At 46.7% G+C, this 22,242-nt stretch overlaps 1 protein-coding gene across 2 annotated transcripts in view; it reads right to left on the bottom strand.

Annotated features, from left to right (window-relative positions):
* fgf17 (fibroblast growth factor 17) overlaps positions 1 to 18,707 on the bottom strand; it is a 33,513-nt gene extending 14,806 nt beyond the window's left edge. Inside the window, exons 1-2 of one of the 2 annotated variants that reach the window (XM_078239656.1) lie at positions 18,068 to 18,707; positions 17,891 to 17,927 (exon numbers count right to left, since the gene is read on the bottom strand). In XM_078239656.1, coding sequence (XP_078095782.1) covers positions 17,891 to 17,927; positions 18,068 to 18,099 — 69 coding nt within the window. In that variant the 5' untranslated portion in view covers positions 18,100 to 18,707. The remainder of the gene's footprint in view (positions 1 to 17,890; positions 17,928 to 18,067) is intronic. The other variant, XM_078239657.1, reaches the window with a different exon arrangement.
* Positions 18,708 to 22,242: the final 3,535 nt, after the last annotated feature.

Here is a 22,242-nt window from a genome sequence, read left to right as displayed (position 1 = left end):
GGTTCAATTCCAGCCTCAGGTGACTGTGTGGAGTTTGCATGTTCTCCCCGTGTCTGCGTGGGTTTCCTCCGGGTGCTCCAGTTTCTTCCCACACTCCAAAGGTGTGTGGGATCGGTGGATTGACCAGGCTAAAATTGCCCCTTAGTGTCAGGGAGATTAGCAGAGTAAATACATGGGGTTACGGGGCAAAGGCCTGGGTGGGATTGTTGTCGGTGCGGGCTCGATGGGCCGAATGGCCTCCTTCTGTACAGCAGGGATTCTATGATTTCCTGCAATAAGACAGTGATTGCATTTCAGAAAGTACTTTGTTTGGAATGTGCTGAGACTGTGAAAGACACTGTAGAAATGTAAGCTCATCCAGCAGCCATTGCATCTCCTACGTGAGTGATTGGAGTATTCGCAGCAAAGGTGAGTATTCTCAGCTGGCTGTGCCCACGCTGTGTCTGACCCACTGTCACCAGTTATGGATGAACTACCTTGCGGAGCACCCAATCCCCTACAATTTGCTAAAATGCTCCTCTTGAATGCAGTGACATCAGCCATCACAAAGACAACAAACTGAGATTTTCTCCTTGACTTTAAGAAGGAAAATCTTGCATTCTATAGCGCCTTTCACAAAGTCAGGATGTCCCAAAGAACCTTACAACTCATAGAAACTGCTTCCTCTTATTTTTACCATCAAAACCCTTCATCGTTTTGAACAGCTCCATTAAATCTCCCCCAATCTCTCCACTCGAAGTGATCACCCCGATTCTTCATTACTCACAGAAAGCCTAATACAGTGTAATAAGTCCTCGGAGGCAGAAGCCCGTTCACCCAAATCCCTTTATTTACAATTCTGACAACAGCATAGAGTGCTTTCGGTGAGCAGCCTACACTGGGATTCCCAGAGGAACTGGCACTCCGGGTTAAGTACGAAGCAAGAGGCTCCCTGATTGGCCCAACAATTTGGCCCTTAATCAGGGAGTTCATATTCTAACAGGCCCACCTCAATTGCCTGATTAAAGTCATCACACACAGGTGAAGATCACCATCATTGAAGCGGCATAATACTTTTCCATCTCCCCTTAATCGCGTCACTAAATTCCTCGTGGGATTCCCAGTTTGTAACATTGAGATACCGCAATCAAAATCTTGCACAATCAGTGCGGCACAAGCCTAGGAATCAGTGATAATTTCATGGATGAATGCATAACATGATCATGTGACATTCCTCTGCTCACTAGATTTTAATCGGTTTGAGACACGTGTGAATGTTGCACACGGGGGAGTGCACTAAATCACTCAGCTCGTTCAAGCTCATCCTTCTGAAACTGCACATTCTCAAGCTTTCCTCAGTGGGTGGCTCACTGGCTAACACACTCTGCTCTGAAGCAAGTTGTGGATTCAGCCCCACTCCAGAGACTGGAGCGCATGATTCAGTCCAACACGGAGGCTGTGCTGTCCGATTGGAGGGGACATTAAACTGAGAGCCGGGACTTCCTTCTTCAGTGGATCTTTGGTTTGCTTTACCTCTCCCAAGTATGGACAGAATTCTGCATTTTCAAAACACACAGGGCCTGTTGTCTTGGCTTATTGGTGAATGGCACCATCGACTGCCCGATAGTGTGAGGCTGAGTAAGGGGCCTTGACTCACTAAGACTTCCTCAACCCCACCCTACCGCCCACTTGAAGCACCTGTTCTTTAGTCTGCAGACTTTAAACCTTTCTAAGTCTTGCTGGGGAATCATCGCCATTAAAAATGGGATCAGATGTACTGCTCTTATCTGCAGTTCCCCCAATGCACACATACCCCAGGTCATGCCTTCAGGTAAAGACCAATAGACAAGCGTTGCAATTTAACTGTGGGTCATATCCAAATACACCACAACAAACTATCCCTTCAATGAAAGGAGAAATCACATGGTGATTATCATGGTGAGGAATTTAATATTGCCTGCCTGAGAACATTATTCAAAATTTAAATTACTCCAAGGAGAGATTATTGGGATAAATCAAAACTGAATTGTTCTACAAACTTGCAACCTCCATCACCTAGAAGAACAAGGACATAGGGGACAACACTACCTCCAAGCTCCCCTCCAAGCCACAGGCCTTCGGATGTGGAAATATTCTTGTCATCCCATCATTATTGCTGGGTCAGAATCCTGGAACTTCCTACCTAACATCACACTGGATGTATCTTCACCACACAGACTGCATTGGTTAAATAAGGCACCTTATCACCACCTTCTTCTTAAGGAATGGGTAACAAAACGTCCAAGAAAGCAGATGAGAACGGGTGGCACGGTGGTTAGCACTGCTGCCTCACAGCGCCAAGGACCCAAGTTCAATTCCAGGTCACTGTCTGTGTGGAGTTTGCACATTCTCCCCATGTCTGCGTGGGTTTCCTCCGGGTGCTCCGGTTTCCTCCCACACCCCAAAGATGTGCAGGTTAGGTTAATTGGCCATGATAAATTGACCCTAGTGTCAGGGGTATTAGCTAGGGTAAATGAGGGTGACAGGAATAGGGTGGGATTGTGGTCGGTACAGACTCGATGGGCTGAATGGCCTTCTTCTGTACTGTAGAGATTCTCTGAAGAATACACTGCCTTGGAATGTTTTTCCAGATTAAATGTGAATGTAAGTTTTTGCGATGTTAGGAAAGTGCTTTGCATATTAAAGCAAATAGTATTTAAAAAATCAAACAGGAATTAGTGATGACTTCTAATAGGAATCACTTCCTTTAGAAATAATCAGTGCATGAAAAGAAGCTGATCCTAAAAGACAGTCACACTGCCCAGTGATGTCTTGTGTCTTTCCTGGTTTGAATGGGATCTGATGCTGCTGATACACTCCCCAATTAAGGCAGTATTTTGTCACTGGCCTAAATGGGTCTTCTTGTGTTCAAGTAATATTACAGCGCTGTTGGATGAGGAAAAGCTAAAGATTTATCAAATGTTTTGCAAATTTCTATCTCCTACTCAGAAAAATAACCCAGAATGGGTTTCGTTCTGATAACAGATTTACACTCATCTGAAGTCTGATGGATACTGTCAAAACTTTCACATGTAGAGAGACAGGGAGATAGAAGCAGTGACAGAGATGGACCAGAACAATGTGATGGACAGATAGATCAATCGACAGATAGACTAATAAATAGTGAAGGATAGATCGATGGATAGCCATCTAGTTTGACATCTGTTTGTTTATTCTGAGGGTATCACTGAGCTGAAGTTACCACTTGACCCAGACAGGGTTACATTATATATTGTTTACAGACAGCAGTAAAGATTGCCGCATCTTTTACCCTGTTGATGTAACAGAGCTGCACTGACACAACTTTAAACCCAGGGTTCCTCGGGAACATGTTCTCTCTAACCTCTGCTTGCTGTGTGCAGCCTGCTTGTTCTGTGCATCTGAAAGGAAATGTTGTCCACACAGCCTGTCCATTCCCTGTGTGGAACCTTTCTGCTTGCCGTGCACCCTCACACTGCTCACCAGTTCCCAATCCCCGGGGTAGCTGGCGATGAGCGTGGCAAGACCAGGCAGAGAGGGAAACACCAGGTTGCCTCAAACGGTGACATGGATCCTTCACATCTCCTGTCTAAACGTCATGGATTCCAGTCCCATCCAGGGCTGGATCAACTCTTGACACTTTCAGTGAGGCAGTGAATATAGCAACAGGAGAAGGCCATTTAACCCCTTGCGTCTGTTCTGCTATTCAGTGGGGTCATGGCTGATCTGTGGCCTAACTCTACGTACTACTTACTGCAATCGGCACTTTCTCAGGTGAAGTGAAAGATGTCACAGCTACCATATGAAGAAAGAGATGTGATTCTTTCCATACTTATCACTGAGCCAATACATTCACACATTGCTGTTTGTGGGATCTTGCTGTGCAAATTGGCTGCTCTGCTTCCTGCTTTACAACAATGAGTGCACGTGAAGGAAGTTTCATTGGCCGTGAAGTCCCATTGGCATGAGGACATCTCAAGGTCATTAAAAGTGCTTTATAAATGCGAGTTCTGTCTTTCTTCTAATGCAGTCACCTGCCAACATAAACACCCCTTCGCACTTTGCACATTTGCCACCAAAGCAGCTCAGTGTAGTAACCTCAGCACTGTGGGGCCAGATCCTGAAATAGTCGCGAGAGGGCAAGATCTTTGTGGCTCTTCCTGGGAGGCTTTTCCAGCCTTGCTTTTGAAGAATGTCACTATTTTTACACCTTTCTTTAAAGGCTGCGACTCTTCCCGGGAGACAGCAGACGGCACTGCAAATATGGGAGGGCTGAGAATGACTTTGTGGGAGCGACTTGCAGAAAATCTGGTGGATGACACCGCTTGTGATGGGGGAGGTGGGTGTGTACGGGAGAGAGGAAGGTAGCAGTCCTTCTGGGCCTGTGTTCGGCTCGGAGACTGTCTAACAGGCAGAAAGGAAGGCGTTTTGGATCGAAAAATCTGTACATATGTACACAAATATACATTGATGTTAATCAGCTGATTACAGGCGCAGCACTGCACCGCAGTAAACTTGTGATTCAAAGTAGTTATTCCTTCAGAGCTACCATTAGGACCCATCAACCTCACAGACTGTATCAATAGAAAGAGATTCTTTGACAATGGAAAAGGATTGATCGTACAAACACACACATTATATGATAAAATGTTATATGTATGTGTGTGTAGATCGAATATGCATAGATATAACCAGATAAACAGCTAGAGATGGATATGTAGAAAGATGACTCTCGATAGACAAAGAAATTGAGATTGATAGGCAGTTAATTAATAGATAAGAAACATCGATCAATAGGTCATTAGTAAAGAGCTAGATTTAGATATTTGTCACAAAATTGGTGCAGAAATAGGCACACAGAAATACATTAATAGATAGAGATGGAGAAAGATGAATAGAAAGATTGAGTTAAAATAGATCCAGAACAATCAATTGACAGATCTAGATTGACACAAGTTGATGAGTTGATCTAGAAAGATCATAGAATAGAATGGAACCGTACAAAGCAGAAGGAGGCCATTCAGCCCATCGGATCTGCATTCACTCTCCTGAAGAGTATCGCACCCAGGCCCCCATCTCCGCTCTATCCCCATAACTCCACACATTTACCATGGCCAATCAATCTAACCAGCACATCTTTGGACTGTGGGAGGAAACTGGAGCACCCGGAGCAAACCCCCACGCAGACACGGGGAGAATGTGCAAACTCCACACAGACAGTGACCCGAGGCCGGTATTGAACCCGGGTCCCTGGCGCTGTGAGGCAGCAGTGCTAACCACTGTGCCACCGTGCCGCCCAAAGGGCAGATAATTTTCCTAACAAGGACAGATGATGGATATGAACGGATGAAGAGATAGAGATACTTTAGATACCTCGAGAAATTGTTGGATGGATGGACAGGCAGTTAGGGATGAATGATTATACAGACAAACTAAGAAATATGTTCTCAGCTATTGATAGATGGCTGGAAATACTTTGATCTTCTTATTCAAATTAAAATAATTCAGTTGCATGGAATGAAGGATAATTTTTCTCAGGTTTTTGTATCGTCCGACTACTGACATGCCCAATTTTTTATCTGGGGATAGTATCTGTGGAAGGAGGGAATTTACCCACCTATAGCGCATGGTGGATACTGCAGTGACACTGGGTGAGCTGCCATGACTGGGGCACAGCGGAATCATTCAGTCGGATTCAGCATCCAATACTGGGCTTAGCAACACCTCCTCACACAGTTAGTTCCCCAGTGGTGTATCAACACTCACCATCTAAATAAATACCCATTATCATTTTCAATCACTGCCAACTGGCAAAGGAAAATAAAATGCACATAAAACACAGTGGTGAGCACTGCTGCCTCACAGCGCCAGGGTTCCCAGGTTCGATTCCCAGTTTGGGTCACTGTCTGTGTGGAGTCTGCATGTTCTCCCCGTGTCTGCGTGGGTTTCCTCCGGGTGCTGCGTTTTCCTCCCAAACTCGTCCCCACTGGGTCATTGTGTGAGCTATATAGTGAACTTTCTGATGGATTATTTGACTATAAAAGGCATCAACACCAATGCAACCTCTCTCCCCACCCCTGCCACCCCAAGGGGCTGGTTAGGTGCATTGAACCGAACAGGTGCAGGAGTGTGGCGACTAGGGGAATTTCACAGTAACTTCATTGCAGTGTTAATGCAAGCCTTACTTGTGACGAATGAAAATAAACTTTAAGCTTTAAAGTTTAAATACTTGGAAAGGAAGAACTTGCTGCGTGCATAAACTCAGGATGTTCCGTAGCACTTTCCAGCCAATCAAGGGTAGTCCCATTATCAGCCAGGTACAAAGCGGCCCCAGATACACTTCATACCAGGAGGTTCGATTCCCGGTAGGTTAGCTGAACTTAGCCAATGTGGCTGTTGTCTATCTCAGCCTCGGAGATCTCAGGCAAGATAGAAACTGCACCGAATCACTCCCATGCCTTCCCTGAGGAAAAGTGCCCCTTGGGGTGGCAGGGGTGGGGAGAGAGGTTGCATTGGTGTTGGTGCCTTTTAGAGTCAAATAATCCATCAAAAAGTTCACTATATAGCTCACACAATGAGGATACCCAGCGGGGACGAGTTAGCCTCGGGCTAACTAGAGTCAGCTTGGATTAGCAACCCAAAGTTCTTCAGTTCGAATCGAGCAACAGCTCATTCTGAAATTGAATTCAAGAAATCTGAAACCAGAATAAAGTGGCTGATCATAGAAAGACAACAGGTTCACTAATGCCCTTCAGAGAAGCAGCTCTGGTCTGGGCCAGCATCTGGTAGCATCCTGATGATGTTCAAACAGAATCCTCTCCACAGCTCCCAAACAATTAAAGGGTGAATTGCCATCGTCACTATGGATTGTGAAATCGCAAATAGGTTCTGTCTGAATGCACTTACAATGCACACATACATGCACACACAATGCACATAAAACACACACACCCAATGCACATAAAACACACACACCCAATGCACATAAAACACACACACCCAATGCACATAAAACACACACACACACAATGCACATAAAATACATGCACACACAATGCATATAAAACACACACGTACATACAGTGCACATAAAATACACATGCACATAGAACATAGAAAAAATACAGCACAAACAGGCCCTTCAGCCCACAAGTTGCGCCGGTCATGTCCCTACCTACCTAGGCTTATATATAGGCTTACCTATAACCCTCAATCCTATTAAGTCCCATGTACACATCCAGAAGTCTCTTAAAAGACCCTATCGCGTTTGCCTCCACCACTGACGGCAGCCGATTCCACTCACCCACCACCCTCTGAGTGAAAAACTTATCCCTGACATCTCCTCTGTACCTACTCCCCAGCACCTTAATCTGTGTCCTCTCGTAGCAGCCATTTCAGCCCTGGGAAAAAGCCTCCGAGAATCCACCCGATCTATACCTCTCAACATCTTGTACACCTCTATCAGGTCACCTCTCATCCTTCGTCTCTCCAAGGAGAAAAGACCGAGCTCCCTCAACCTATCCTCATAAGGCATGCCAACCAATCCAGGCAACATCCTTGTAAATCTTCTCTGCACCCTTTCAATAATTTCCACATCCCTCCTGTAATGAGGTGACCAGAACTGAGCACAGTACTCCAAGTGGGGTCTGACGAGGGTCTTATAAAGCTGCATCATTATCTCCCGACTCCTAAACTCAATCCCTCGATTGATGAAGGCCAGCACACCATACGCCTTCTTAACCACCTCCTCTACCTGCGAGGCCGATTTAAGAGTCCTATGAACCTGGACCCCAAGATCCTTCTGATCCTCTACACTGCTAAGAGTCTTACCCTTGATATTATACTCCTTCATCCCATTTGACCTGCCAAAATGGACCACTACACATTTATCTGGGTTGAAGTCCATCTGCCACTTCTCCGCCCAATCTTGCATCCTATCTATGTCACGCTGCAGCTTCTGACATCCCTCCAAACTATCCACAACACCACCAACCTTCGTGTCGTCGGCAAACTTACCAACCCATCCCTCCACTTCCTCATCCAGGTCATATATGAAAATGACAAACAGCAAGGGTCCCTGGGGCACTCCACTGGTGACCACTGGTGCACATAAAATATTCACACACACACACACACACACACACACACAGGGACACACACATATTTTGGTTGATCTTTCTCTACACCCCAGCTATGACTGTAACACTATATTCTGCACCCTATCATTTCCTTCTCCCCTATGTACTCTATGAACGGAATGTTTTGTCTGCAATACTTTTCACTGTATCCCAATACATGTGACAATAATAAACCAAATCAAATCAAACACACGCATCATGTGGAATCTTCCTGAAATCTCGCTTCACCTTCGAAAGCAGCTAAAGCTAATGGCTCCACACAAACCGCAGGGAGGAGGGAAACGTTCCCATCCGGGAGCTAACCTGCAACTTTCACCTTGTCTTTTCTCCTCCATTTACCAACTGGCCTGCTGCGCATTTCTGGCATTTTCTGTTCTCACTTCAGGCGTCCATTGGCCCCAAATTCTCCAGTCCTTCCTGCTGGTGGGATCTTCCAGTCCCACCGATGGTGACTCCCCATGCCCATGCTCCCCCCCATGGCACATCCCCCGGCAGAGGAGGGTGCGGGGCATGCAAAACCCTGCGGACGTCAGTGGGACTGGAAGATGCCGTTGGCAGCCAATGGTGGGTCACCGCCGGAAAATACACCATTGGTGGTGGGGGGGAGGGGGAAAATTCCTTTCATTCTTCCTCTTTTTCCATCTCAATAACCACAATTTGCATTGATATACAGCACCTTTAAGGTAGTAACACAGTGCTTCACACACAATCAGACAAATCTGACCAAGGAATCAGAGAGAGAGAGAAGCTCAGATGACCAAAAGGTTGGCAAAAGATGTTGGTTTTAATGGTTTTAACGTTAAAGCAAGAGACTTGGGGAGTGATTGCCAGAGTTTAGTGGAGGCCGTCTGTAAAGGAGCGGGAGACAAGAAAGACTGGAACTGGAGGTATACAGAGATCTCAGAGAGCTGTGGGGCTGGAGGAGGTTGCCGCAGGGAAGGAATTGAAAACAAGGATGAGAATTTTAAAGTCGAGGCAGTGCCAGACTAGAAGACCGATTGGACAGCAAAGCAAAGGGGTGGTGGGTGAACAGAACAGCAACTGAGCTTTTGATAAGCTCCAAGACTGAAGAAGATGGGAAGATATCTACCATGTTTATGTATACCTACGCACATATTGAGTTTTTTGAGAAAGTGACCAAGGAGGTGGATGGGGGCAAGGCAGTGGACGTGGTATATATGGATTTTAGTAAGGCGTTTGATAAGGTTCACCATGGTAGGCTTCTGCAGAAAATGCAGATGTATGGGATTGGGGGTGATCTAGGAAATTGGATCAGGAATTGGCTAGCGGATAGGAAACAGAGGGTGGTGGTTGATAGTAAATATTCATCATGGAGTGCGGTTACAAGTGGTGTACCTCAGGGATCTGTTTTGGGGCCACTGCTGTTTGTAATATTTATTAATGATCTGGATGAGGGTATAGTTGGGTGGATTAGCAAATTTGCTGATGACACCAAAGTCGGTGGTGTGGTAGACAGTGAGGAAGGGTGTCGTAGTTTGCAGGAAGACTTAGACAGGTTGCAAAGTTGGGCCGAGAGGTGGCGGATGGAGTTTAATGCGGAGAAGTGTGAGGTAATTCACTTTGGTAGGAATAACAGATGTGTTGAGTATAGGGCTAACGGGAGGACTTTGAATAGTGTGGAGGAGCAGAGGGATCTAGGTGTATGTGTGCATAGATCCCTGAAAGTTGGGAATCAAGTAGATAAGGTTGTTAAGAAGGCATATGGTGTCTTGGCGTTTATTGGTAGGGGGATTGAATTTAGGAGTCGTAGCGTTATGTTGCAACTGTACACAACTCTGGTGCGGCCGCACTTGGAGTACTGTGTGCAGTTCTGGTCCCCACATTACAGGAAGGATGTGGAGGCTTTGGAGAGGGTGCAGAGGAGGTTTACCAGGATGTTGCCTGGTATGGAGGGGAGATCCTATGAGGAGAGGCTGAGGGATTTGGGATTGTTTTCGCTGGAAAGGCGGCGGCTAAGAGGGGATCTTATTGAAACATATAAGATGATTAGAGGTTTAGATAGGGTGGATAGTGATAGCCTTTTTCCTCTGATGGAGAAATCCAGCACGAGGGGGCATGGCTTTAAATTGAGGGGGGGTAGTTATAGAACCGATGTCAGGGGTAGGTTCTTTACCCAGAGGGTGGTGAGGGATTGGAATGCCCTGCCAGCATCAGTAGTAAATGCGCCTAGTTTGGGGGCGTTTAAGAGATCCGTAGATAGGTTCATGGACGAAAAGAAATTGGTTTAGGTTGGAGGGTCACAGTTTTTTTTTTTAACTGGTCGGTGCAACATCGTGGGCCGAAGGGCCTGTTCTGCGCTGTAATGTTCTATGTTCTATGTTCTATGTTCTATATCTGCCATCATTCTATATATATCAGACAAATGTGTACATATGCACATATCTGTTATCTATCAGATGTTGAGAGGTATTGATAGAGTGGATTCTCAGAGGCTTTTACCCAGGGCTGAAATGGTTGTCACGAGAGGCCACAGGTTTAGGGTGCTGGGGAGTAGGTACAGAGGAGATGTTAGGGGTAAGTTTTTCACTCAGAGGGTGGTGGGTGAGTGGAATCGGCTGCCGGTAGTGGTGGTGGAGGCGGATTCGATAGGGTCTTTTAAGAGACTTTTGGATAAGTTCATGGAAGTTGACAAGATAGAGGGTTCTAGGTAAGCCTAGTAGGTAGGGACATGTTCGGCGCAACTTGTGGGCCAAAGGGCCTGTTTGTGCTGTAGCTTTTCTATGTTCTATGTTCTATCATTCCATATACACCATGTATATGTATACCTATGCACATATCTGCTATCTATCATTACACATATATGTGTACATACCTACATACCTATCATTATCTATCATTCCATATATATCATGTACATGTATACTGATGCATACATCTGCTATCTATATGCACCATGTATATGTATCCATCATTCAATATTCACTATGTATATGTGTCGATATGTATATATCTGCTAGCTATCATTACATATATATTTATACATACACATATCTGCTGTCATTCAGAATGTTTTCAGAAAGGATTTTTGTTCACCAGATTTATCCAGTACAGGGGACTTAACCCGAAAATTATATTGTGTATTGTTTAAACAACATATTGTTTTAATTTATATATTTTACAGTCACAGAGTCTACGGGGGCGATTTTCCCATCCCACTGCGCTGCTTTTTGAGTGCAGCGGGCTGGGAGATTCTAGCGGTGGCCGATTCGCACTGGGCGTCCGGGCCTGCTCGCGTCTCCCAGCGCTGGATTTCCAATGCCGCCAGCTCCATGCTGGAAATCAGCGAGGTGCTGCCTAGTATATGCAGCAGGTAATTTTAATATCATTTAAATCCCATTAGCAGGCCCGGGACTGAAGCCTCCGGACTCGCTCGCCTCTCCTTCCCCCACCAGGAGTGTGTCACTCCAGCAGGGTTTAGTAAAGTCCCCACTTGTGGGGAGCTGGTGGCCCAACCCCGCTGGAGTAAAGGGGGGGGGGGGCATCGAGGCCCCTCAGAGGGTCGGGCGCCGGGGGGGGTGCCCCCTAGGCATTGGCACCTTGGCAGTGCCAGCCTGGGCCTCCGGCACTGCCCAGGGGGCAAAGTGCCAAAGCCCGGGGGCACCTTGGTACTGCCGATCAGGCATGGGGCACTGCCAAGCGGGCAGGGCCTAATGGGGGTGGGGCCTCTGTGGATGGAGCAATCAGTGGGAGTTGGGGTTCCCACTGCCATGCTGCAGTAAAGATCGGTGGGGGAGGGAGGGAGGGAGGCCACCGATCGGGGCTGGCCATGGGGGTGGTGGTGGGGTCGGGGGGGGGGGATGTGAGCCTGCTAGAGGGTTCAGTGCTGCGGGGTGGGGAGGGTCTGCTGGTGGGCTGGGGAGTGTGATGGGGAGATCGAGACAGGCTGGGAAGGTGAGGGGGGAGGTCGGGGCTGGATCCAGACACATCTAGGGGGGCCAGCGATTGGGCTGTGTGGGGGGCGAGGGGGGGGGGGGCGGGGCGGGGAGGGGGGGGTCGCATGGCTGGCGATGCAGGGATCGCGGGGCTGGCCAGCGATCGGGAAGCCGGCAGTGTGGAGCCACTGCGCATGCGCTGATCTCGGCGCTGACTGATCAGCGCATGCGCAGTGGCGCACTCAGCGCTATGCTGCCGCCTCTCCAGCGGGAATAGGCCCCGCCCACTGGTTTCTGGAGTGATTCACGTTCGTGCACTCTGCAATACGCAGGGTGTGGGAGATTCATTCTGAAACTCCCACTGAAAAAACCAGCGTGATTTACTCCAGTTTTAACACGAATTCAACACTTAGAATTATTTTGGGAGAATCCCGGCCTATATGTTTAAATTTACCGTTGAATTATTCTCTGTTGGGGGAGGAGGTGGGAGTGAATTTCACCTTGGGCTGTAGGATGGAGTGGACAATTGCAAATCAGAAACTTTGTGTATTTTTTAAATCACTCAGTGGCCTCACTTCAAATGACTAGAAAACAAAGAATCATTTTCAAAAGATTTATTAAAGTGAATTTATATTTTAATGAGCATGTGAGTGTGTGAATGCAAAAGAGATAAAAGTGACAGGACATTATTACACTTGTAGCTTTTGTTGAGAAAGTAACTGAGGGGGAAAGTGATTGAAGTGTATGTGAGCGAGAGAGAGAGAGAGACTGGTTTCAGAGAGAGACACAGAGAGAGAGACTGGCATTGCAGAGGGAGATGGCTATCAGAAAGAGACACACAGAAACTGGTATCACACAGAGAGACAGAGATTTTAGAGAAAGAGAAACACAGGGACACTGGCATCACAGAGAGGGAGAGACAGAGAGAGACACGCAGAGAGAGGCACAGAGAAAGAGAGAGGTTGGTTTTAGAGACAGGACAGAATTTCACCTCGATTTGGCAGAATGATTTGATTTGATTTGATTTATTATTGTCACATGTATTAACATCAGTGAAAAGTATTGTTTCTTGCGCGCTTTAGAGACAAAACATACCGTTCATAGAGAAAGAAATGAGAGAGTGCAGATTGTAGTGTTACAGTCATAGCTAGGGAGTAGAAAAAGATCAACTTAATGTGAGGTAGGTCCATTCAAAAGTCTGACAGCAGCAGGGAAGAAGCTGTTCTTGAGTCGGTTGGTACGTGACCTCAGACTTTTGTATCTTTTTCCCGATGGAAGAAGGTGGAAGAGAGAATGTCCGGGGTGTGTGGGGTCCTTAATTATGCTGGCTGCTTTGCCGAGGCAGCGGGAAGTGTAGGCAGAGTCAATGGATGGGAGGCTGGTTTGGGTGATGGATTGGGCTATATTCACGACCTTTTGTAGTTCCTTGCGGTCTAAGTGTGACAGCAGGAGGGAAAATGGGTGTTGAAGCCGCTGGCACCAAAGGTGGTTTTCCCTGCCATACCATTGGGAACATGGAAACAAGAATGGTGAGGGGCCGGTCCCACAATGTCACGCGGGCAGAATGGGCTCTGATTGAGCCTGCCCTGCCAGCAACAGTATGGGGTACCAGAGGGCACTGCCCAGGCATGACCTTCTCCCCTCTGAGCGATGCACTCACCTGAGCTCCTCTGATGGGGGTGGGGGGATGTCTGCCTGCCAGGTACATGCTGTGGGAGAGCAGTGGTAATTCATGCCAGTCTGCCCTGATGCCAACGTGAATGGATTTTCTTATGGGGGTGGGGGGGGGGATGCTTCAGGCGTAGATATGTAGTATATTGACTGGTAATGATATGTAGTATATTGACTGGTAATGATATGTAGTATATTGAGTGTCGGATTCACGTCACATCACTGGTGGGAATGGGAACAACGGCATCACACTCTCATGTCAGCGGGAACACAATATGGACATTTAGTGAGATTTCCTGATCCCATTGCGGATCCCACCTGGGGGAAATGGAAGCGGAAAATCCCCCCTCACCCAGAGAGAAAGAGACACACACACACACACACAGACACTGGTATCACCCAGAGAGAGACACACACACACACACAGACACTGGTATCACCCAGAGAGAGAGAGACACACACACACACAGACACTGGTATCACCCAGAGAGAGAGACACACACACACACACACAGACACTGGTATCACCCAGAGAGAGACACACACACACAGACACTGGTATCACCCAGAGAGAGAGACACACACACACACACACAGACACTGGTATCACCCAGAGAGAGAGACACACACACACACACAGACACTGGTATCACCCAGAGAGAGAGACACACACACACACACAGACACTGGTAACACCCAGAGAGAGACACACACACACAGACACTGGTATCACCCAGAGAGAGACACACACACACACACACACAGACACTGGTATCACCCAGAGAGAGACACACACACACATATACACTGGTGTCATAGGGAGAGCGAGAGAGAGAGAGAGACACACACACACAGACACTGTCACAGGGAGAGCGAGAGAGAGAGAGAGAGACACACACACACACAGACACTGGTATCACCCAGAGAGAGACACACACACACACACACACACACACACACAGACACTGGTATCACCCAGAGAGAGACACACACACACACACACACACAGACACTGGTATCACCCAGAGAGAGAGACACACACACATATACACTGGTGTCATAGGGAGAGCGAGAGAGAGAGAGAGACACACACACACACAGACACTGGTATCACAGGGAGAGAGAGACACTGGTATCACCCAGAGAGAGAGACACACACACACACACACACATATACACTGGTGTCATAGGGAGATGAGAGAGAGAGAGAGACACAGACACTGTGTCACAGGGAGAGAGACACACACACACACAGACACTGTGTCACAGGGAGAGAGAGAGAGAGACACACACACAGGTACCACAGGGAGAGAGAGAGAGACACACACACACACACACACACACACAGACACTGGTATCACAGGAAGAGAGAGAGAGACAGTGGTAGAGAGAGAGAGACACACACACACACAGACACTGTGTCACAGGGAGAGCGAGAGAGAGAGACACACACACACACTGGTATCACAGGGAGAGAGAGAGAGACTGGTTTCAGAGAGAGGGGCATGTACATAGAGAGACTGGCATTGCAGAGAGAGAGAGAGAGACACAGAGGATGGCAGAGAGATGGTCACAGGTATAGTAAAGGCAGGTAGGCAAGTTTTTAAAAACTCATTCTAATTTTTTAAATGTTAAATTTTGAAAACAAACTAAGCCTCTGAGGACAAAAATCGAAAAGAGAGGTAGAGAAAATAGTCAGGGACGGGGATGTGGATGGTGGGTCAGTGACAGCAGAACATGGGAGACAATAAAGGGGTTAAGTAGACAGTTGAGTGGGGAGACGGAAGATAATTGAGTGGTGAAAAAGTGAAGGGGAAGGATATTGGATGAGCAGTAGGGGGTAAGATCAGCATGAATGATTAGGGGTGACAGACAACAAGCTGCTGAGGGACACATTTTCTCAGAAACCCATCCCAAATTCATCCTCCAGCTTAATCGGTGGCAGCCACTGTGGGGATCACTATCACCTCCAGTTGTGGATTCAAGTCCCATTCCATAGACTTGCACACATCACTTTGTCCGACACTTGGCTGGCAGTACTGAGAGTGCTGCACTGTTGTAGGTGCTGTTTTTTTAGATGAGATGTTTAAGTGTGCCCCCATCTGCTCCCTCAGTTGTGCATAAAAAAGGAAGGGGGGGAGTTCTTCCTGGTGTCATGGGCCAATATTTATCCCTCAAGTAATATCATTGAAAACAGATAATCTCATTGCTGTTTTTGGGAGCTTGCTGTGCATTAATTCACACCCATCTTTTCTGCATTCTAACAATGGCTACACACTAAAAACTGCTTGATTGGCTGTAAAGCTTTGGGATATCCGAAGGATGTGAAAGGTAAAGTAAAAGTAAAGTTTATTTATTAGTGTCACAAGTAAGGCTTACATCAACACTGCAAGGAAGTTACTGTGAAATTCCCCGAGTCGCCACAGTACGGCGCCTGTTCAGGTAAATGCACCCTAACCAGCACGTCTTTCAGACTGTGGGAGGAACCCGGAGCGCCCGCAGGAAACCCATGCAGACACGGGGAGAACGTGCAAACTCCACACAGTGACCCAAGCCGGGAATCGAACCTGGGTCCCTGGCGCTGTGAGGCAGTAGTGCTAACCACTGTGCCACCGTGCCGCACAGTAAGGTGCAAGAGAACTCGATGGGCTCAAGGGCCTTTTCTGCGCTGTACGACTCGACAACTCTATAGAACCCTTACAGTGCAGAAGAGACCATTCAGCCCATCGAGACTGCACCAACTCTCTGAGTATTTTACCCAGGCCCTCTCCTCCATCCTATCCCCGTAAGCCCATACATTTACTATGGGCTAATCCATCTAACCTAGGGGCAATTTAGCATGGCCAATCCACCCAACCTGCACATCTTTGGACTGTTGGAGGAAACCGGAGCAACCGGAGGAAACCCACGCTGACACGGGGAGAATTCCACACAGACAACCAACTGCAAGTGTTTTGTTCTTTTTCATTGAATAAATTATTGTGAAATAAGTAAGAACTCTTTCCACAATATAAAACAAGAAACCTTTTTAAACGATGCAGTCACCATCCAACACGTCTGCTGTTGAACTTAGTTTGATGTTATCACAACTGATATTGAAACAACAAATAGTGTGGATTTAATGGACTCTCTCCCGCTCCCTCCTCTTGCCCACATTACAATCACATTTTAAACTTGATTGGATTAGATTAATTAGGTTGAGCTTCATGCTTAGAAGGAATGTAAAGAAGGAAATTTTATTGGTGCTTTATATTTCCCCTTTTCTAGTCACATGAATTTAAAAAAAAGATTGATTCTTAACTCCTACTGTAACATCAGTCTATATAATTATACCTAAGTGTAATAGGTACAAACTTCTGCACTAATTCATCATCCGGGTCAGTGATTGTCCTGTCCATTTGTGAATGACGATCTTAAAACAATGTCCTTTAAATAGAATCAATGTCAGGATGCCGATGAATCTGCTGGCAGATTGGAGATTAACTCGGAGACACTGGCTCATATTGATCCGATCCCATTGCGAATGAGCAGACTTGTTTCCCCCATCCCACTGCCGCACTCACAAATACATCAGTTTTCACACAAAATAAAAAAAACCAAAGTGACTCTTTTGTGTTCCCGCCTCATTTTATTTTACACTCCGGAAGCACATGTGAGGAATTTAGGTAGTCCCCTGCGTTGGCTGGGAAACACCACAAAGATTTAGCTCATCCTTTCAGCGATATTGCTTTTCTCCCCACCTCTTACTCTCCATATCTTTTAATATTTTTTCTTTCTCGCCCGCCTCTGGGCAAAGCTCGCTATCTGCACACGACCCAGCCATGCCAGCTATGTGGCCCACGCGCTTGCCTACATAGCCAAGAGTCACCTCACGTTCAAGGTAATTCACTCACTGACTTGCTCCAGAAGGCTCCTCAGGGCTCTCTGTCAAAGGGACTACATAAAGACAAACTCAAACTTCCTCCAGCAAAAGAAATGGGAGCTTTCTTTTAAAAAGCTGGGTCGAAATAAGGAATAATCTTAAACTTGTTCTGTAAAAGTTCAAGGACTTTAAAGAGGCAGCAACATTCTTAAACAATACAGTTTGCCTACAACATCAGAAAGGACCCTTAAAATTATACACACCAACTCTCTTCACATTTCAATATCTCAAACTGAGATCAATTGTAATAAAGTATATCATGTACTCACCTGGGCTTGGGAGCAGAGCAATATGAACTGCAAGCATCTGTCACAGAAATAATGGCAAAATATACACAGACTTAATTAAAAATACATTTTCAAATTGCTAAATATTAGAGAATATGCTCGAATTACTGCAGAACTGTTCATTGCAAATGCGACTTTGAATTAAAGAGAAGTTCTTACACATAAATGTACTGAAACGCTAACGGGTGCATCGCTGATGCTCCTCACTGACTCCTTCAACCGAAAGGTTTGGCAGAATGCCCCTTTTTTTTTGTTGTTTCCCTGTCGGCCGACAGTAATTCGACAGCAGTCCGGGGGGAAGGGGTGCTGGGGAGGGGGGTTGGAGGACGGGTGAAGGAACCTTGCGCCTTTAATGCAGCCTGCAACCCAGTCAGAAGCGTTCAGGAATGAGCAGGAGTTTGAGAAATGGGAAGTTCTCTTCCCTTCCACACCAACCCCCCACCCTCCCCTTTTTGTAAGACAGCGGAAGGGGAGCAAATTCTCAATGTGTACACACTCAAGGAAATCCTTGCACTTTGTCCTGGTCTTCAATTCGAATCGTCCAGCATCAGCTGAGCATTTTAGAAGGGTTTTGCCCTGGCTCTGCACACTGCCTCCTCGATACTCGTGGGCTGCGGGACTGGCAGAAGCAGCAGCCTCATTTTTGCCCACGGTGACAAGTGTCAGAGGAAGTCCCGAGTCTTTGAATAGAAAGTTCTTTTTTTTTAAGCTGTCCAGATTGGGCCCCCCCCTGCTTGCATTTACTCACTCCATTGATGGGAGAGGTGGAAGTGTCTCCCAGGCTGGCAGGAGATGGTCTGAGGAACAGAAGGAGGAACTGGAGAGATAGAGTGCAGGGGGTGGGTGGCTGGTGGTGGGGATGGGGGGAGGTGGACACTAGGGGCATGCAGTCTCTCTTTCTGTCTCTGTCACTTGGTGAATTGAAAACCTCATGGTTACTGGCTCCTGTGGTGGGTTAATGACTTGTCCTGATACCAATCCACTGCAAACACTCCATCAATAAACACTTGCCACATGCCAGGCACTCATCCCCTTTTAATGGCTATATTGCAGCTATAAACACGACATTAAAATTCATGCAGAGTCAAGGAACGCTCGCCTTGAAAGGTTAGCCCTGGGTTTTTGTCATTGAGTCACAGAATTTGATTTGATTTGATTTGATTTATTATTGTCACATGTAGAACATAGAACATAGAAAAAATACAGCACAAACAGGCCCTTTGGCCCACAAGTTGCACCGGTCATGTCCCGACCTACCTCGGCTTATATATAGGCTTACCTATAACCCTCATTCCTATTAAGTTCCATGTACTCATCCAGAAGTCTCTTAAAAGGCCCTATCAAGTTTGCCTCCACCACCACTGACGGCAGCCGATTCCACTCACCCACCACCCTCTGAGTGAAAAACTTACCCCTGACATCTCCTCTGTATGTACTAACATACAGTGAAAAATATTGTTTCTTGCACGCTACACAGACAAAGCATACCGTTCATAGAGAAGGAAATGAGTGCAGAATGTAGTGTTACAGTCATAGCTAGGGTGTAGAGAAAGATCAACTTAATGCAAGGTAAGTCCATTCAAAAGTCTGACAGCAGCAGGGAAGAAGCTGTTCTTGAGTCAGTTGGTACGTGACCTCAGACTTTTGTATCTTTTTCCCGAAGGAAGAAGATGGAAGAGAGAATGTCCGGGGTGCGTGGCGTCCTCAATTATGCTGGCTGCTTTGCCGAGGCAGCGGGAAGTGTAGACAGAGTCAATGGATGGGAAGCTGGTTTGTGTGATGGATTGGGCTAGATTCACGACCCTTTGTAGTTCCTTGCAGTCTTGGGCAGAGCAGGAGCCATACCAAGCTGTGATACAACCAGAAAGAATGCTTTCTTTAAAAGTTGGTGAGAGTCGTAGCTGACATGCCAAATTTCCTTAGTCTTTCTGAGAAAGAAGAATGGCAGATTTTACAGTCAACGAGATCTTGGCCGTTTTTGGACCTTACTGGGATTAAAATGTCCCTTTGTCCCAAATTGCTTCATTTTCACCCTCCATCATCCTGAGTGTTCACACAGACAGAATACTTCAGTGCAGAAACCTCGTGCATCCCGTCTCAATACTTGAGTTGGGTGTCCAGTCACCCAGAGGGTCATCTGGACTCGAAATGTCAGCTTTTATAGAGGTCGATAAAATAATGAGGGGCACAGATCAGCTAGATAGTCAATATCTTTTCCCAAAGGTAGGGGAGTCTAAAACTAGAGGGCATAGGTTTAAGGTGAGAGGGGAGAGATACAAAAGTGTCCAGAGGGACAATTGTTTCACAGTAAGAAGTTTAACAACACCAGGTTAAAGTCCAACAGGTTTATTTGGTAGCAAAAGCCACACAAGCTTTCGAGGCTCTGAGCCCCTTCTTCAGGTGAGTGGGAATTCTGTTCACAAACAGAACTTATAAGACACAGACTCAATTTACATGAATAATGGTTGGAATGCGAATACTTACAACTAATCCAGTCTTTAAGAAACAAAACAATGGGAGTGGAGAGAGCATCAAGACAGGCTAAAAAGATGTGTATTGTCTCCAGACAAGACAGCCAGTGAAACTCTGCAGGTCCACGCAACTGTGGGAGTTACAAATAGTGTGACATAAATTCTGATTCTAGGATCGCATGATAAAGACTCAGGAGGAAAAAAGCAGAAATATTTATGTGAAATAGTGTGACATAAACCCAATATCCCGGTTGAGGCCGTCCTTGTGTGTGCGGAACCTGGCTATCAGTTTCTGCTCAGCGACTCTGCGCTGTCGTGTGTCGCGAAGGCCGCCTTGGAGAACGCTTACCCGAATATCAGAGGCCGAATGCCCGTGACCGCTGAAGTGCTCCCCAACAGGAAGAGAACAGTCTTGCCTGGTGATTGTCGAGCGGTGTTCATTCATCCGTTGTCGCAGCGTCTGCATAGTTTCCCCAATGTACCATGCCTCGGGACATCCTTTCTTGCAGCGTATCAGGTAGACAACGTTGGCCGAGTTGCAACTCGGCCAACGTTGTCTACCTGATACGCTGCAAGAAAGGATGTCCCGAGGCATGGTACATTGGGGAAACTATGCAGACGCTGCGACAACGGATGAATGAACACCGCTCGACAATCACCAGGCAAGACTGTTCTCTTCCTGTTGGGGAGCACTTCAGCGGTCACGGGCATTCGGCCTCTGATATTCGGGTAAGCGTTCTCCAAGGCGGCCTTCGCGACACACGACAGCGCAGAGTCGCTGAGCAGAAACTGATAGCCAGGTTCCGCACACACAAGGACGGCCTCAACCGGGATATTGGGTTTATGTCACACTATTTCACATAAATATTTCTGCTTTTTTCCTCCTGAGTCTTTATCATGCGATCCTAGAATCAGAATTTATGTCACACTATTTGTAACTCCCACAGTTGCGTGGACCTGCAGAGTTTCACTGGCTGTCTTGTCTGGAGACAATACACATCTTTTTAGCCTGTCTTGATGCTCTCTCCACTCCCATTGTTTTGTTTCTTAAAGACTGGATTAGTTGTAAGTATTCGCATTCCAACCATTATTCATGTAAATTGAGTCTGTGTCTTATAAGTTCTGTTTGTGAACAGAATTCCCACTCACCTGAAGAAGGGGCTCAGAGCCTCGAAAGCTTGTGTGGCTTTTGCTACCAAATAAACCTGTTGGACTTTAACCTGGTGTTGTTAAACTTCTTACTGTGTTTACCCCAGTCCAACGCCGGCATCTCCACATCACAATTGTTTCACACAGAGGGTGGTGAGTGAAACAAGCTGCCAGAGGCAGTAGTAGAGGCGGGTACAATTTTGTCTTTTAAAAAGCATTTAGATAGTTACATGGGTACGATGGGTATAGAGGGATATGGGCCAAATGCGGGCAATTGGGATTAGTTTAGGGGTTTAAAAAAAAGGGCGGCATGGACAAGTTGGGCCGAAGGGCCTGTTTCCATGCTGTAAACCTCTATGACTATGACTCTAATACTCTTTTCTCTCCTTACAAATGCTGCCGGACCGGCTGAGATTTTCCAGCATTTTCTCTTTTGGTCCAGTCGCAATCCCTCACTTCACTCCTAACTTTGTAATATCACCTGCATCAGCCTCAAGCTCCACTTTCTCCAGCCCAGGATAAGAAAGGATTTTCATTTCTATAGCGCCTTTCACAACCACTGTGAAAGGCACTATCCCGGGTTTCCTCCGGGTGCTCCGGTTTCCTCCCACAGTCCAAAGATGTGCGGGTTAGAACACAGAACATAGAAAAAAATCCAGCACAAACTGGCCCTTCGGCCCACAAGTTGCGCCGGTCATGTCCCTACCTAGGCTT

Source organism: Mustelus asterias, chromosome 22 (genome assembly GCF_964213995.1).
Source record: "Mustelus asterias chromosome 22, sMusAst1.hap1.1, whole genome shotgun sequence".
In the NCBI taxonomy this organism is placed as follows: domain Eukaryota; kingdom Metazoa; phylum Chordata; class Chondrichthyes; order Carcharhiniformes; family Triakidae; genus Mustelus; species Mustelus asterias.
This window is presented reverse-complemented; position numbering and strand designations above follow the sequence as displayed.